The following is a 14471-nucleotide window of genomic DNA, read 5'->3' on the forward strand; positions in this document are numbered from 1 at the left end:
AACTGCCATCAATTCACAACTATAGTGTTTAAGGCTTGCTTCCTCCCACACAGGCCCGGAGCTACGGGGGGGTGTAGGGGGGTGTCACACCCCCCCAGAAAGTTTATTCTTAGGTTTAGTCGGTAAAATTGCTATTTTAGTCGGCAGACAAACATACTGTTGACACTATGGACCGATCCAATATAAACTTGACAAAGTTTCATCCAGAGTGTAATCGGTACAAGTCCGTGGATCAGTCGGTTTAGATTACCTTACACCCCCCCCTGTAAAATATCCTGAGGACGGCCCTGCTCCCACATTGACTGACTGCTTCATGGCGTTGAAAGTGAAGATCTTTCTCTAGAACAAAGAGCAACTTAAAGGACTTTGACGAAAGACTTTCATAAATAACTGCCAATAATTTTAATTGCCCTGACTCGCTTTTAAGGACGTGCTTTAATTAGAGTATTCATTAGGGCTGTTTTAAAGAGACACTTTCGAATATATAATTTCCACACAAGACAATACACGTCTTGTGGACAACACAGACGGGCGAAAAACCAAGAGATTGTTTATTTCATCGATTTATATTAACTTCTGATGAAGTCTCGTGACCCATCAGTAAGTCGTGAATACGAACATAACAGATGGACGTAAGTCATTAATTATATGACTCATATTAATCGACGTTTTTGACGACAAAAAGCTGTGACAAGAATTTACGAACAACACTAAAGTCATACGTTGCTCGAGAAAAGACATCGAGGATGCCGGACGAAAAGAATACGAGCTTTCCTTCGCGGAAAACGAAGTTGGAGAAAATCCTTTTGGCTTCCGTTGCTGTTCTGTGTGCAACCATTGGATTCCTGGTATACCTATACTTGATGCAAACTCAAGAAGCTTGCGAAAATACTGCTGGTGACCACACGAATAAAAGTCCGGAAATATGCACGGATTCAAACTGTGTTGTAAACGCTGCAAGTAAGTATATATACCTTCCATTTTGTACAAGCTAGGGAAATTATTACATGCAACAAATAAAGTGCACACGCGCGATGTACGATGTAGCGTAAATACCTCTTAACGAAACGCTTTAAACTGTAGCCACTAAAATTAAAGTCTTTTAAGTGAGTCGAGTGCTTTAAATGAGTTAATGGGCAGTATACCATAGTGATTATCAAATACATACGTGGATGCTTTTAATCGTGTCAATATACATTAGTACAAGACAAAGACTCTTTTTTTTGCATTTGTGTTTAAGTTAAGCACCGTTCATGAAAGGTATTTCAGCTATTTTTAACTATATAGCAAGCTGCAAAACGTACGATTGACGAGTTCATATCATAGGGCCAGAACGTGTATCGAGATTGATAATGTAATTGACGTAATTGACGGTACAATGGCGAATCGCCCTGCAAAAAATGTACACTATATAAAGTTGAGAAATCTGTGCCTGAAAGTGTACATTGCTGCGAGGCATGGGATTTTTCGGTATCTTTCCTTCCATTTCCCTTTCCTGAGTAAAAGATGAATAGATGATTCAAGGCATGGCAATTTATCAATGTCTTTATTATTGTGCACTAAGTGAACGTCATGTTAATTCTATACCCTCTGGCTCTTAGCATTGTCAGCGGCAAATTTTCGGCATCTGATCTAAATATACTTCAATATATGCTTATAGTATTTAATAAGTTCTTTAGAAAAGTTTCTGTGCCGCTTTTTGGCGTTTTTATATTTTATAACTGTATAACTCGGGATGATATGTTCTTAAGAGGTTTTTTCTTAACCATGCAGCTGACATTTTATTTCAATAGCCAATGATTGGCCGTATACCATTCCGACTCAATCAACCTGCATCGGGGCCGCGGTTGTATATAAAAGTTGTAACTATGGGCGCTTTCTATCAAGCGGCCAAAATGGTCAAACCAGTCGCAGTTTTAAATTGAACAGAGTATTTCGTTAAAAATGTAGCGGCTTAATTGAATTTTCCGTGCTATAGGCAGATGTACATAATGATATACTTGAATGCAGAGTTCTTGAAACACTCTAAAATACCAGTAATCTGTCTGTACTGAAATACACAGGACAGGTCTGGCCGTTTTTTCCGTATTTTTCCACGCCCTATATATAAACATGTTTTTCTGGTAAATCGCAGTTCGTGAAATCAGAATTTTGTCACAATTTTGACAACGTTTTCATACATTCAACGGTTCCTAACGGTTTTCATGAGTTAATTCTTTAATGACAGACACAAATCTAGCCACTGTCATGTATAATATTTGAATGTTTTGAAAATTTTCACTTGCCTATATTTCCTGGGAAGCATTTAGCGCGGCCAGACGTTTATGTGCACACGTGCTTTTAGGGCTGGGCTTTAATCATTTGAGAAAAGAAATTGTTACTCTTACAAACCTCTTCGCGTGGAATGAGGAATTGATAGGCTATCATAGAATCGTTTTTCTGAACAATCACAGTTCGTGACCTTTGAAGAACAAGAAACGTTTGAAGTGTTCTTGATCGACAAATTTAATTTTTTCATTTTAGTTGACGTATATAGATAATTAGGGTATGCAAGTGGTCAAAGAGAGTGAAGATATCTTCTGAAAATATACACGAAAATATACTTTGCATAAAATATACTTTCTGCCTGTGAATTGTGGAGTTTAATTCGAAGGTCGTATAATTTTAGGCAGCGTTTTTTTCATACTGAACCAATCAGAGCCAGGCATGAAATGGTAGCGGGTCCTTTTTGTAAGAAATAGGATATATCTATAAGGCCAAGGTTAGGGCGTTTATTGGTGTCTACAATTTAGAAGGGAAGTCCTTCTCGTTATTTCATTTTTCACCCGGTTGGTGGAGATGATATTGCATGAGGTTTATAATTGTGAGGATGATGATGCATGGTAGCTAATATAGTATTTAGGTGGTTCTGTGCGAGGTAACTCCAAGTGATAATAAAGGATTGTTATTGATCATGAGTCGCCAAAGAAATGCTTCCCATGCAGCTAGAGTCTGAACGTACATGTATTATCTACGTAATTTAATCAGTGTGGCAATGTGGTATATAGTATATTCAATAGTATAACTGATTGTGATGAGTTGAATCGAATATTCGAGGAGGAATATCTTCTGCATCAATGAATAACTCGTGACGAACTGGCTGAAGATATTTGTATATCAGCAATTAAAAACCAATTTTCGGCTTGTTTTATCTTGATTAAAACCCAAACGCACACAATTTGTTGTCATTAACTTGATTGAGTTTATTTGCCGCCCATGACACTAAACTTCATCTCGCTGGCAAAACTCAAAACGCATGTATCAGGACAATATAGATGCATGTCGAATCCAAGTTCAGAACAGGCTAATAAGAACCGTACGTGCATTGCATTTTATCAATGCAATTACTACATTGCCTTAAGACAAGCTATATGCACTATATCATGGACATCGAGTAGATTTGGCAGCGAAACGTCATGAAGTGCTGACTTGCACCACGCAAGACTATATTTAGAGCTTGCATTTGCAATCTCAAAAAGACGGTTGCATAAGACTAAACAAAAGCATGACAAATAGTTAACCTTGTTTAATCTAGATTATGAATATAAGCTGTTTATAATTGAATAATTGCTCATGCTTTAACTAGCGTGACCCTAAAAGTAATCAAAAATTCTTCTGGAAACATTTTTTTAGCCCAATTTCAACAAGCAATTCGCGGTCCTTTTGCAAATGTTATTTTTTCTCAATATCAAACTTCTTAAAATGCTATCGATATAAATAACATCATTTACTATGGCTGAACGTTTTACTCAGTCTTTCGTTTCATTATGAACGATTAGAAGAAATTCAATGGTCACCCGATGGTCTATTTTGTATATTCCAGAAAATCGAGTATTCAGACTATATTTAGTATGAAGAAGACCAACTCTCAGACAGAAAACCCTCTTAAATGCCTTTTTTACGTTCGACATGATTTTCTGTTGACCTTTCTCTTTGATTAACGGATGATTCAGGAAGTTGCACGCTATCTTGAATTGTCTCAATCAACCAATTTGATTTATGAGATGGTCGTTTTGTAGATCTAATGAAAAATATGGACCCTACGGTGGATCCTTGCGATGATTTCTACAGTTATGCCTGTGGGAAATACGACAAAACAACGCCAATACCAGCACATCTGGACTCGATCCACGTTCTGAGACAACTCCAAGAGGCTAATACAGAAGTTCTTAAGAGTATCATTGAGGATAGCAAAGTTAGATCACAATATGCAAAGGTAGAGTTTCAGGCCCATTTCATCCTGTCTTTACGCCATGCATTTGCCAATTTCTTCATGTAACCTCACGCGATTTTAGTATGAGTTACAAAATGTAACTTCTAGATTAACCCTCATTGCTTTTTTTCCATTCAACAGAACCCATCTGTTTCCAAGTTATTCCAAGCGTACGACATGTGCTTGACCCATGGTAAATTTGATGACAAGGCTTTATCGACGTTCCGGGAATTTATAAAACGTCTTGGAAACAGCAATATCACATCGAATGAATGGGATGAAAAAAATTACGATGTTTTTGATGCTATGGTCATCGGCACTCGTCTTAAAATGCATTTCTTCTTCACCACTGAAGTCTGGATTAACCCAAAAAATAGCTCGGAACACGTTTTTGCTGTGAGTTGTTTGCTGTCTCCTGTAAACCGTACTAAACTCTACACTTTAACGTAATTTTTTCAAAAGATCTTGCGTTTTTCTATGACGCAACCCGTAACATCCTCATCTTATCTCAGTCTGGTTAAAAGTCAAAACATGCTCCATTCTTGTTTATTTAGATTTTCGAGCCAAGGTTAGCACTAAACACTATTCTAGATCTTCCGAAGAAGACGACAAAGAAAGAACTGGTATGGCTTTGTATTTTATGCATCAGCATTGCTTATAAGCTCTTTGCAGAGTTAATGGCGGCGTTGTTAGGTTGTTCGGTATTTACTTTTACGTTTCAGATAAGACAGTCCTACAGAGAACACATGATCTCATTGCTGAGGTGGGTATCAACAAATCCAAGCGAAGTCCCGAGAGCAGTTGACGAAATTTTAAGACTTGAAAGACGTATTGCCAAGGTAAAAAACTATATAGACTATAGAGAAAAATGTGCTGGAACTTCACTTTAGCTGCTCTTTGTATCATGTCAATACCGCTCTAGATTCTCACAAGATTCAATTCAAAAGAAGAGTCGACATTTACCATTGCCGAGTTTTCAAAATTTACAAAGGTAGGTTGAATGGTTGATGCTTTTTTATTGCAGTATACCAAAATCTATAGGCCATGTAGGGATCAATACATCACAATTGAAAACGCGGATAAAGGAATCTTCTATCTTGCTTGGAACATTGGAGCTTTCTGCCTCACAAAAATAATCATTAAAGTTTATGTTCCTGTGATATAGTTTGAATGGCTTTCCTTTCTTCAAAACTTGACAAGTGGTATCGAACACCGACCAACTGAAGACGATATTCTATTAGTAGTGAGATGTAAATACATTTTAAAGCATATCATTCGTGTGATCAAAACGACGGAGAAACGGTACGTTGCTGCATGTATAAAAGTACCAATAAATTTGGTTTTCGTGTGCTTCCAACGTTTATATACTTCACGTTGCTTTCTTTCAGCATTATTTCCAATTTCATTGCGTGGAAAGTACTTCAGGAGAGCATTCCCGCCTTACCAAGCATGCTCGGCGAACTTACTAAAAAATTTCAGAATGATATTCGGGACAGACCGGTAGAAAAGCAGAGATGGCAAACATGTATCGAAATGTTGAGCGAATCATTTAAAAAGGTGCTGAGTTATCTGTATGTTGAACGAAAGTTTAGCGAAGATTCAAGGAACAAGGTTGGTACTTTGAATGAGAGTTACCGTTGCAGTACTGTTATGGTTATGGACGAGCTAATTGGAGCTGTGATCAGTATAAAATGGTACATCATTGTTATCATACATTCTTTCAGCATTTTTTTATCACATGCAGGCATTTCAGATATTTGCTGAAATACGAAGAGAATTTGTGGACAGCTTGAAAAACGAAACGTGGATGGATGAAAGGACAAAGATGGCGGCAGCAGAAAAGGTTTGTCACGACTTGTTTGTTTTCAAACTCTCAATTCGCATTCTGTTTAAATGATGACGATTGATTTCTTTCATACGATGAAGGCAAGGGCGATTAATTTTCTTGTCGGGTACTCTGACGAAACGAATCGTATTCAAGAAATTAATACTGCTTTTGAAAAGGTAAGATATCACAGCCATATAAAGTAGGCGAATCGTTTATTCCAGGCCAAGTTGATTTAAAGAAGAAAGGATTCAATGAAAGACGTTAACGCCTTATGTGGCACCATCTTTTAGCACCAAATTATTTGCTTGTTTTATGCTTTTAGTTAAAAGTAAACAAAACCAATTTCTTCGAAACCTTTTTGAACCAGCGACGTTTTGGGGTTGAGAAAGATTTGAGAAAACTTCTTCATCCTGTCAACGAGAACAGGTGGGTGTTCTTTGAAAACTATATCAGTCATAGCTACTATCACGCCTTAGCTATATATAGTGAAAATATTTTCCTCAGTCTATAATTGATAACACAAATCAGTCGAAAACATTGACATTGTGTAACACACCAATTTATGTACAGTTTTTGTGTACAAAAACTTGCTAAAATGAATCAATTTTTTTATTTACAGTTTCGACAAGCTAACTTCTCACGCCAATGCATATTATTCAAGATACGAAAATAAGATATGTAAGTAATTTAATGGCTCGCAAAGATGAACATTATAAGTGTGAACATTATAATGATACTAATGATATAATGTGAACATTATAGTGATGAACGTTATATGAGTCCTTACACAGCGTACAATTACTTTCGTTGTTGTCTAGCGTTCTTGGCGGGGATTCTTCAACGTCCGATCTACGACAGCAGGAATAGCAGGTATAAGCTGGCTTGGCAGGCCACAAGATGTATTTGTGTCGAATTTCGTACTGCATGCGATCTGTAACGCACGTATGCTGACTGTTGTGCGTGCGTTTTGAAATGAAAATATGAAACTGAACACAAATATACATATCAGAGCTACCTAGGAGATAGGTTTGATGTTATGGTACAAGGGTTGTCGTGTACATTAAAGTAGCCCTGTGTTGTTTTCGCAGAGCTTCAAATTATGGATCACTTGGTATGATTGTTGGACATGAATTGACGCACGCGTTTGATATCAGAGGTCAGTTAACCAAATTAGGAGAACTATATAGTCAAGCCTTCATTTCGTTTGAACGTACAATACATCCATAGAACCCTCACCTTTGCCTTTTTTTTCATTCCCATGCAACAAAGGAATTCAGTGCTTTTTGTTGTTATAATTGTAGGTCACAAGTACGACAAGAATGGAAATCTGAGAGACTGGTGGTCGCCACTTTCCTTAAAAAACTTTAAAGAAAAAACGACGTGCTTCACGGAGCAGTACAATAAGTTCACACTCCTAGGAGAAAGCGTAAGACTCGAATAGTATGTGACTTCTTAAAGAAATTAAAACCAACTTAACCGAGAGAGACAGAGATTATCAAGGACCTATTCAACTGGTTGTAAAGTTTCAGATATTCAGTTCAGTTCCTCTGATTCACCAACAGCATTTATGTGATCACTATCCCTTCTCTACACTTCCCTTAGTTCCCTAAACTCTTAATCCATGGTCTGTGGTAGTTATTGTTTGTTTTAGTTAAGCTAAGGGTGTTAAAAGTATTGTACACAATTCTTGAAATTTAACTGCTCTCCTCCATGTTCGACAAAGCTATTGTTAAAATCAATCGTTTCGACCAGGGTTTCAATTATAGATACGAGGGTTCAAAACTCTGGGGGAAAATATTGCTGATAACGGTGGACTGAAGTTGGCTTTCAATGTATGTTTCACAACGTAGTTTATAATACTTCGTCAGTGCCTCAGCTAATGTATGCCTATTTCTCCTGCTGAACAAACCAGGCATTTAAAAGAGACGAGAAGAAAAACAGCAAGGATCTGAAACTTCCTGGCCTCAACCTAACAAACGACCAAGTGTTCTTTTTATCATTTGCCCAGGTTAGTTTATCAACTTACCAACCTGCAGAAAGTGAACTGCAAATACCCCGCGTCTCGCACCTTATGCTAATCTTCTCAGACAATCACGTAAGAGTGTGGTGTACTTCGTGTAGGTCTGGTGCTCAAAATATACAAAACACTGGATACAAAACAGCATCGATAATCGTGTGCCTATGATGTTCAGGTAAGCAATAAATTGTTGGAGAAATATCCCTTATAGAATTTAAGAAAAACTGCCTTGGGCATTCTCCTTAGGATGTTCGCTTCAGCGATTCTTTCTGCCTTATATAATTACTTCTTCAGAGTCACTGGGCCGTTGTGCAATTCAGTGGAATTCTCAAAGGCATATCGTTGTCCCGTTGGCTCGCAAATGAATCCAGTTCGAAAGTGTGCTCTTTGGTGACTGGTGACGAATAAGGTTGAACTACATTGCTAGTCAATTGTGAAAATAGAGGGGGGGGTATTGGATATTATATAACTTACAAATTGCTTTAGAAGCTAAATAACAATTTTTGCGATACATAGCAAGTCTAAGTTAATCGTTTTTTAAACCCTTAAAGAGTATACAAAAGAATTGGGCATTAGTCTGTGCATGTCTCATTCGATCCCCTGCGGAATTTCTGCGTGCAAATTGTCTGCTGTAAATACTGCACCTATCATGAACGAAAAGCGTTTAAAAATCAATAGATACTTCTCAGAAAAACTTCATTATCTGACATTCTACACTTGAAAAGGGCGCAACGCTTCAAAAATATATAATTTCGTATCGTTTACTATTAACACGTCTGTCATAGTAAGTATTTCGGAATTTGACGCGGTTTTGATTATAAATTTAGAACAATGATGGGCTTTGTCTAAAGTGTGACCTTCAGCGATAAGGTTATCAACACAGGTTTGCCGGATGGAACATGCGTTGGGCTGCGCACGTAATTTAACGCAACACTAGCTCGTTCATGAAATTAAAACTGCGCTGCGTCGTGATTAAAACGCGCGCCACTTCCAAAACTGTCAAAACACGATCTGTATACACTACGACCGCGACGAATCAGCGAAAATGAGGATGACAGTATTCTTGGGTTTCGTCGCGCTGTACGCGTTGTCTCTCTGCGAGGCACGAGTTAAGTTGCGTCTCGCGGATGGTAAACATAAATACGAGGGAAGAGTCGAAGCGTTTGTCAATCGCCAGTGGGGACCCATCTCCGCAAAGGATTGGGATAAAAAAGCGGCACAGGTCGTCTGTAGGCAGCTGGGATTTGGTGGCGAAGTCATACGATACACAAAGGGGTAAGTTACGTTAAAATACACTTTTGAAATCAAATATTTACGCAGCTCTATGTCTCTATCGCGTCTGATATTATTTTTTACGCAAGTTTGTCAGGTGTAATGTAACACTTTCAAATTAGGTTAGAATTGATATGTCAACTACGTCAAGTTTTATATTGACAGTTATAATGTAACTTTTGAAGCAGGTACGTCATTCGTAAGGAATTATATAATTATTCAACATTTCATTCAATGCAACTTAGCGAGCCGAGTTATGGAAAGTACTTCAATTATATTAGTTGAACAACTTCATCAGTTCTAAAATGTTTAAACATGAATTATATAAGTGAAAAACGTAGACACCCTTGTAGACAGCGGTGGAATATCGGTTGTAGAAGTTTGTTAAACTCTTCCCACCACAGGGAATCGGCAAGCTGTCTGTCTTCAGTTTTGGAAAATAATTGAAGGACTTCAATAGGACTTTTTTTCTAATAAAAATATGGTAGTAAAATATGACCATGTAATCATATCACGAGTTGTTAATGTGGAATTCAATGTAGAATAGTTTAATTCTTGTTTCTTTTTATTAAAGAGTAACTTATAGTCACCCAAAGAGAGTTCGGACAGTTTGGCTTGAGGAGATCAATTGTGAGGGAACGGAAAACCACATTGACCAATGCAATCATAGCGGATGGGCGAAGCCCAAGAGAAGATTGTCATTTTACAATTTAGCTGGTGTCATGTGTTATACCGAGGAAGGACGTATCCTGCTACCCCCGGTGGATTCTGCTTGGGGTGATATTGATGTAAGTAATTGTATCAGTCTCGCTTGAGCTGAGCATCTCTTCAATCCTCGAAGCAGATACCACGGTTATTTACTCAGGGTCTCAGGGAAGATATCATGATGTGACGAATTTATCTGAAAAGTGAAGTAACCACTAAACAGAATATTTTAGTAAATTCTAAAGGTTTTCTCAAGGGTCTTAATTTCGAGTGGAATCATACATAACTCGATTCAAGCCAGAAACAGTTGAGAAAAATCAGTCAACTATCGGCTTGAATTGAAATGAGTTGTGTATGATTCCACTCGAAATTAAGACCCTTTAAAAAACCTTTAGAATTTACATCTACATCGAGTGAAGTGCTACTTTTAGTATTCTAATATTGAATGATTGATTGATTGGTTGGTTAACAGGTATCAAAGATAAAGTTCTGGCTTGAGGGTAAAGTGGAAAACGGAATCATCAGTGCTGGATATCTTCGCATCTCCTACCAAACCATGCAAGGATACGTCTGCGCTGACAACTGGCAGTTTCATTCTACGAGGGTGGCTTGCGGGCAACTTGGTTACTCCGAACCTCAAGATTTCGAGGCGGAGAGAAATGACGGGCCTTTTATTTTGAACGGGCTTACCTGTGATGGAACAGAATCGTCAATGTTGTCATGTAACCACACTGGTTTCATCCAAAGCCAGCAACCTTGCCGAAGTAATGCCGCAGTATGGGTGAGGTGTAAGGTGTTCAACAGGACAGTCAAATTCAAAAATGTAAGTCATGCAGGTAGTTTTAGTTCTGGTCGTAGGCCTAAAGTCACACTTCTTTCTGAAGACTCGTGACAGTTGTAAGGTATAAAATTCAGGAACCAGTAAGCTTTCGTGACAGTTATAAGTTGGGAGAAGTCTTCGTTTTTCAAAATACAAGTATATTCTGTCCGATTTTACTTCCCGAGCATGCAGCGTCTCACTCACGACGATAAGCAATCTAACTCTAACTCTATTCATAGTCAGCGAATCTTAAACTCCGTGGGGCAGCTTATCCATGGGCTGGGCGCGTTGAGCTCAAATATAAACACACCTGGACTACACTGTGTGATGATGAATGGAACTTGGAAGCAGCGAACACCGTTTGTCGTACGCTGGGTTACGGAACAGCACTTCAGGCGAGTCGTGCCGCAAAGTATGGACAAGGAACTCAATTGGTACGTCCGTATTATGTTTGAGTATGACTCGTAGTACATTAGGCCACGACTAGTGAAATTTAGGTTTGACTACAAGTACGAGAAAACGCAGAAATACGAGAGTTTTTCGATCAACATCTTTTAAAAACTTTTACAAAACTTCCATGGGATTTGGTTCGACTGTTGTTTTTAAAATTGCTTTGTGAAAGGTAGGACAATAACAGGTTTCCATTACAGCCGTATTTGACGTGAAATTTGGTAGTAATAAACTGCTCAAGATGTCATAAGCATAGTAATATTCATAGCATGTGGTTGATCATTAATACTTGAAACCAACTGTCGTGTATATCTTTAGACCATTGTGGAAGGTATAAAATGCAAGGGAGATGAAAAAAATATCGAGGATTGCGCGTGGACCGTGCTGGAACCGCGGACCAACTGTACTCATTTTGAAGATGCTGGTGTGCATTGCAACGCACCCAAGTACCAGCTGAAAGAGGTATGTTAATTAAACTGATGTGTTCTTGTGGACAATCCATTCACAGACCCCTTCCTAATCCCCACCCCAAACATAGGGATTATTTAGTTCTGAAATGAATCACTGTCGGCCACACATCACCAGTCCCCGACAGTGACTCAGAAGTGAATCAATTTCAATTTGAAACAACAGGTTCGATTAGTCGGTGGAAGAAACTCTTCTGAAGGCCGCGTTGAGGTAAAGATTGGCGGAAAGTGGGGCACAGTGTGTGGCGATCATTGGCATGTAAAGTCGGCGATGGTCGTGTGCAGGGAACTGGGCTTGAATTTTGCGGAAAAGAACATCACTGGGAGGGAGTTTGGTGTTGGAGAGGGAATGGTGATGAGTAATCCTATTTGTATGGGAGATGAAATATCGTTGACGCAATGTCTCCGCGACGAAAGTTTCACGTGTTCATCCCCTGACAACGTCGCCGGTGTTCGCTGCACAGATGGTAAGCAGTAGTTTCAAAATCTGATTGTCGTTTCTTCCGACACTAGCTGAACATCTCTTCTCTCTTAAGCGCTTCCCGATTTGGCTTTGAGCATACGAGATATCATTCGAACCCTTCGAGTGGATTACTTGCCCAATCAGATGTTGCGTTGCGCTTGGGAAGAGAACTGCCTGCCAAGCAAAGCCAACAGATACATGGACGAAACTTACATACGATATTACACAAGACGTTTGATGAGATTCAGCACAGTTATATTAAATTTTGGCTCGGCCGACTACCGACCGTTAGCGAAGAAGGAAGACTGGATCTGGCATAGTTGCCATAAACACTTTCACTCGCAAGAGGAATTCGCCACTTATGACTTGCTGAGTAAGTAGCTACGCCTACGGTGAACCGTTCACGGTGAATCTACGGTGAACACCTGCGCTCAAATGAAGCTATGATTAAGGTGTAAACTTTTGAAAAGTTAACATCTGTATTCTAAAAGTTCACGAACTCATTGAGTGGAAAATCGCAATCCTCTCATAACGTTTCTATGGCGGTATTTCTACTCGAAAAGAACTTGATTTTCATTGCATTACCTTAAATCTTTTCCTTGATTAAGAAAGAACTTTTTCTTTAGTCAGTAAATACATCTTCAAACCTACTGTTTTACCTTTTTTAGCTGCGGACCGAGCGAGACGAAAGGTGGCAGAAGGGCACAAAGCGAGCTTTTGCCTTGAGGACACGAGTTGTCTGAACGGGGTAGACAGAAAGTACAACTGCACTGCTGGAACTCAGGGCATCTCTTTGAACTGTTTTGACGATTACTCGTTTAGTATTGATTGCCAATGGATCGATGTCACCGAAGTGCGCTATTTGAGACCTTACATATTTCACGTGAACATCAATCCTACATTGGAAGTCCCCGAGACAGATTTCGACAATAATGTTATTGTCTGTGATATTTATGATAGAGGCTCGTTCATTCGCGTCCGGGATTGCGGCTACGGTGAGTGCACGAGAGCTTTTGGATTTGATTTAAACGCAACATAACACAACTGCCTAAAAGTAAAATAGGAAAAACTTTAGGGCACTTGTTATTGTACACACGCTTTGAAACTAAACTTTCCATATTCAATGACAATGTTTTGCTGTAGATTACTGCACAAGTGGCCTCAGATCTCATGGTGGTAACGCAAACAGAGCTTGTTGCGTATTTCCGTTCAGATTCCGAGGCGTTTGGTATAATACATGTACCAAAACGTCTCTGGACAAATATTGGTGTTCCACGACAACGATTTTCGAAGATGACTACAAGTGGGGACTATGCTAGTCTGTCACAATTACAGACCAAATCACTGCTGCAATTTTTAAATTTCTGTATAGTGTTAAAGTATAATTTGTTAATACACTCCATTAAAGATTTCTCCATTTGGAACTATATTGTTGTTTCATTACAGTGTTCATTAATGATGGCCCAGTGGTTAAGGCTATTGCCTACAGTCTGATAAGTAGTGGGCTCGAATCCCTGCAACGTTTCCGCCTTTTCAACCGAATTATTTTTCATTTCCAAGACTTCAAAGGAAGGATAAGGTGAAGGAAATTGCTAGTCTTTCACTTCAAGCACTGATGGCCTAGTGGTTAAGGCGATGGCCCATTTTTTTTGTTTTTGGTGTTCTTTGACTTCTGGCTTTTGATTGGTCGAAATTAATGATGGGCACCTTGCTGTTTCCAAGACATGGAAACACCAAAAACACCAAAATGTTCCAAAGTGGACCATGAATTGGACCTACTCATTTTTACGTCATTTTCCACAATCGGATTCATTTTGGCCTATAAGGCCTGTTTCAGACGTCGAACTTTTCATGTGCCGAACGTAATGTTAATGAACTAAAGTCTTTGTTTAAGCTCATTTGCATTCGATTCGGCACATGAAAAGTTCGACGTCTGAAACGGGCCTGAGCGACAGAAGCCATGACTACTGTGCGAAAAGATACATAAAATACAATCTTTATGTTCTTGATCACGGTTACTGATCATTATACTACACAAGTTTCATAGTGTATTAAACTGGCTAATGATCGATTACTCACAAGCAAACAATTAGAATTAATTTCTCAATCTCATTTGAGTGATCGGTTGAATTTAAGCTACAGATTTTCGAAATATACGACAAACTCATCATGAATGTTTAATTCTATTTTACGGGTG

At 38.7% G+C, this 14471-nt stretch overlaps 2 protein-coding genes across 4 annotated transcripts; both read left to right on the plus strand.

The window, feature by feature from the left end:
- Positions 1 to 519: 519 nt before the first annotated feature.
- On the plus strand, positions 520 to 8995 carry LOC114515974 (endothelin-converting enzyme 1-like). 3 transcript variants are annotated; one of them, XM_028535296.1, is made up of 20 exons: positions 520 to 960; positions 4059 to 4255; positions 4394 to 4648; positions 4807 to 4875; positions 4975 to 5091; positions 5175 to 5243; positions 5418 to 5554; positions 5641 to 5863; positions 5997 to 6095; positions 6179 to 6256; positions 6403 to 6506; positions 6700 to 6758; positions 6899 to 6950; positions 7169 to 7236; positions 7382 to 7506; positions 7847 to 7912; positions 7993 to 8088; positions 8202 to 8272; positions 8392 to 8506; positions 8925 to 8995. In XM_028535296.1, exons 1-19 carry the CDS (start codon positions 747 to 749, stop codon positions 8489 to 8491), a joined length of 2199 nt encoding a protein of 732 aa, XP_028391097.1. In that variant the 5' UTR covers positions 520 to 746; the 3' UTR covers positions 8492 to 8506; positions 8925 to 8995. The 3 variants fall into 3 exon arrangements, 2 of the variants coding, with proteins under 2 accessions (XP_028391097.1, XP_028391096.1); XM_028535295.1 differs by lacking the exon at positions 8925 to 8995 and having other exon boundaries at positions 8392 to 8868; XR_003686258.1 differs by lacking the exons at positions 8202 to 8272; positions 8392 to 8506; positions 8925 to 8995 and having other exon boundaries at positions 7382 to 7520; positions 7993 to 8010.
- Positions 8996 to 9017: 22 nt separating this feature from the next.
- On the plus strand, positions 9018 to 13685 carry LOC114515972 (lysyl oxidase homolog 3A-like). The gene is made up of 9 exons (XM_028535294.1): positions 9018 to 9372; positions 9944 to 10157; positions 10547 to 10897; positions 11134 to 11328; positions 11663 to 11806; positions 11978 to 12278; positions 12348 to 12647; positions 12943 to 13269; positions 13418 to 13685. The coding sequence occupies exons 1-9, from the start codon at positions 9143 to 9145 to the stop codon at positions 13591 to 13593; spliced, it is 2238 nt and encodes a 745-aa protein (XP_028391095.1). The 5' UTR covers positions 9018 to 9142; the 3' UTR covers positions 13594 to 13685.
- The last annotated feature ends 786 nt before the right edge of the window (positions 13686 to 14471 follow it).

This window comes from Dendronephthya gigantea, unplaced genomic scaffold, assembly GCF_004324835.1.
Source record: "Dendronephthya gigantea isolate DGI-Jeju-01 unplaced genomic scaffold, DenGig_1.0 000005F, whole genome shotgun sequence".
In the NCBI taxonomy this organism is placed as follows: domain Eukaryota; kingdom Metazoa; phylum Cnidaria; class Anthozoa; order Malacalcyonacea; family Nephtheidae; genus Dendronephthya; species Dendronephthya gigantea.

What these genes read in the sequence shown, in the direction of transcription:
- LOC114515974 (XM_028535296.1), top strand. Translation starts at nt 747, where the DNA reads ATGCCGGACGAAAAGAATACGAGCTTTCCTTCGCGGAAAACGAAGTTG. An exon ending in CTGTGTTGTAAACGCTGCAA is followed by an intron (nt 961 to 4,058) that starts GTAAGTATATAT and finishes GTCGTTTTGTAG; the next exon opens with ATCTAATGAAAAATATGGAC. An exon ending in CGTGTGCCTATGATGTTCAG is followed by an intron (nt 8,273 to 8,391) that starts GTAAGCAATAAA and finishes TTACTTCTTCAG; the next exon opens with AGTCACTGGGCCGTTGTGCA.
- LOC114515972 (XM_028535294.1), top strand. Translation starts at nt 9,143, where the DNA reads ATGAGGATGACAGTATTCTTGGGTTTCGTCGCGCTGTACGCGTTGTCT. An exon ending in GTCATACGATACACAAAGGG is followed by an intron (nt 9,373 to 9,943) that starts GTAAGTTACGTT and finishes TTTTTATTAAAG; the next exon opens with AGTAACTTATAGTCACCCAA. An exon ending in CGGTGTTCGCTGCACAGATG is followed by an intron (nt 12,279 to 12,347) that starts GTAAGCAGTAGT and finishes TTCTCTCTTAAG; the next exon opens with CGCTTCCCGATTTGGCTTTG.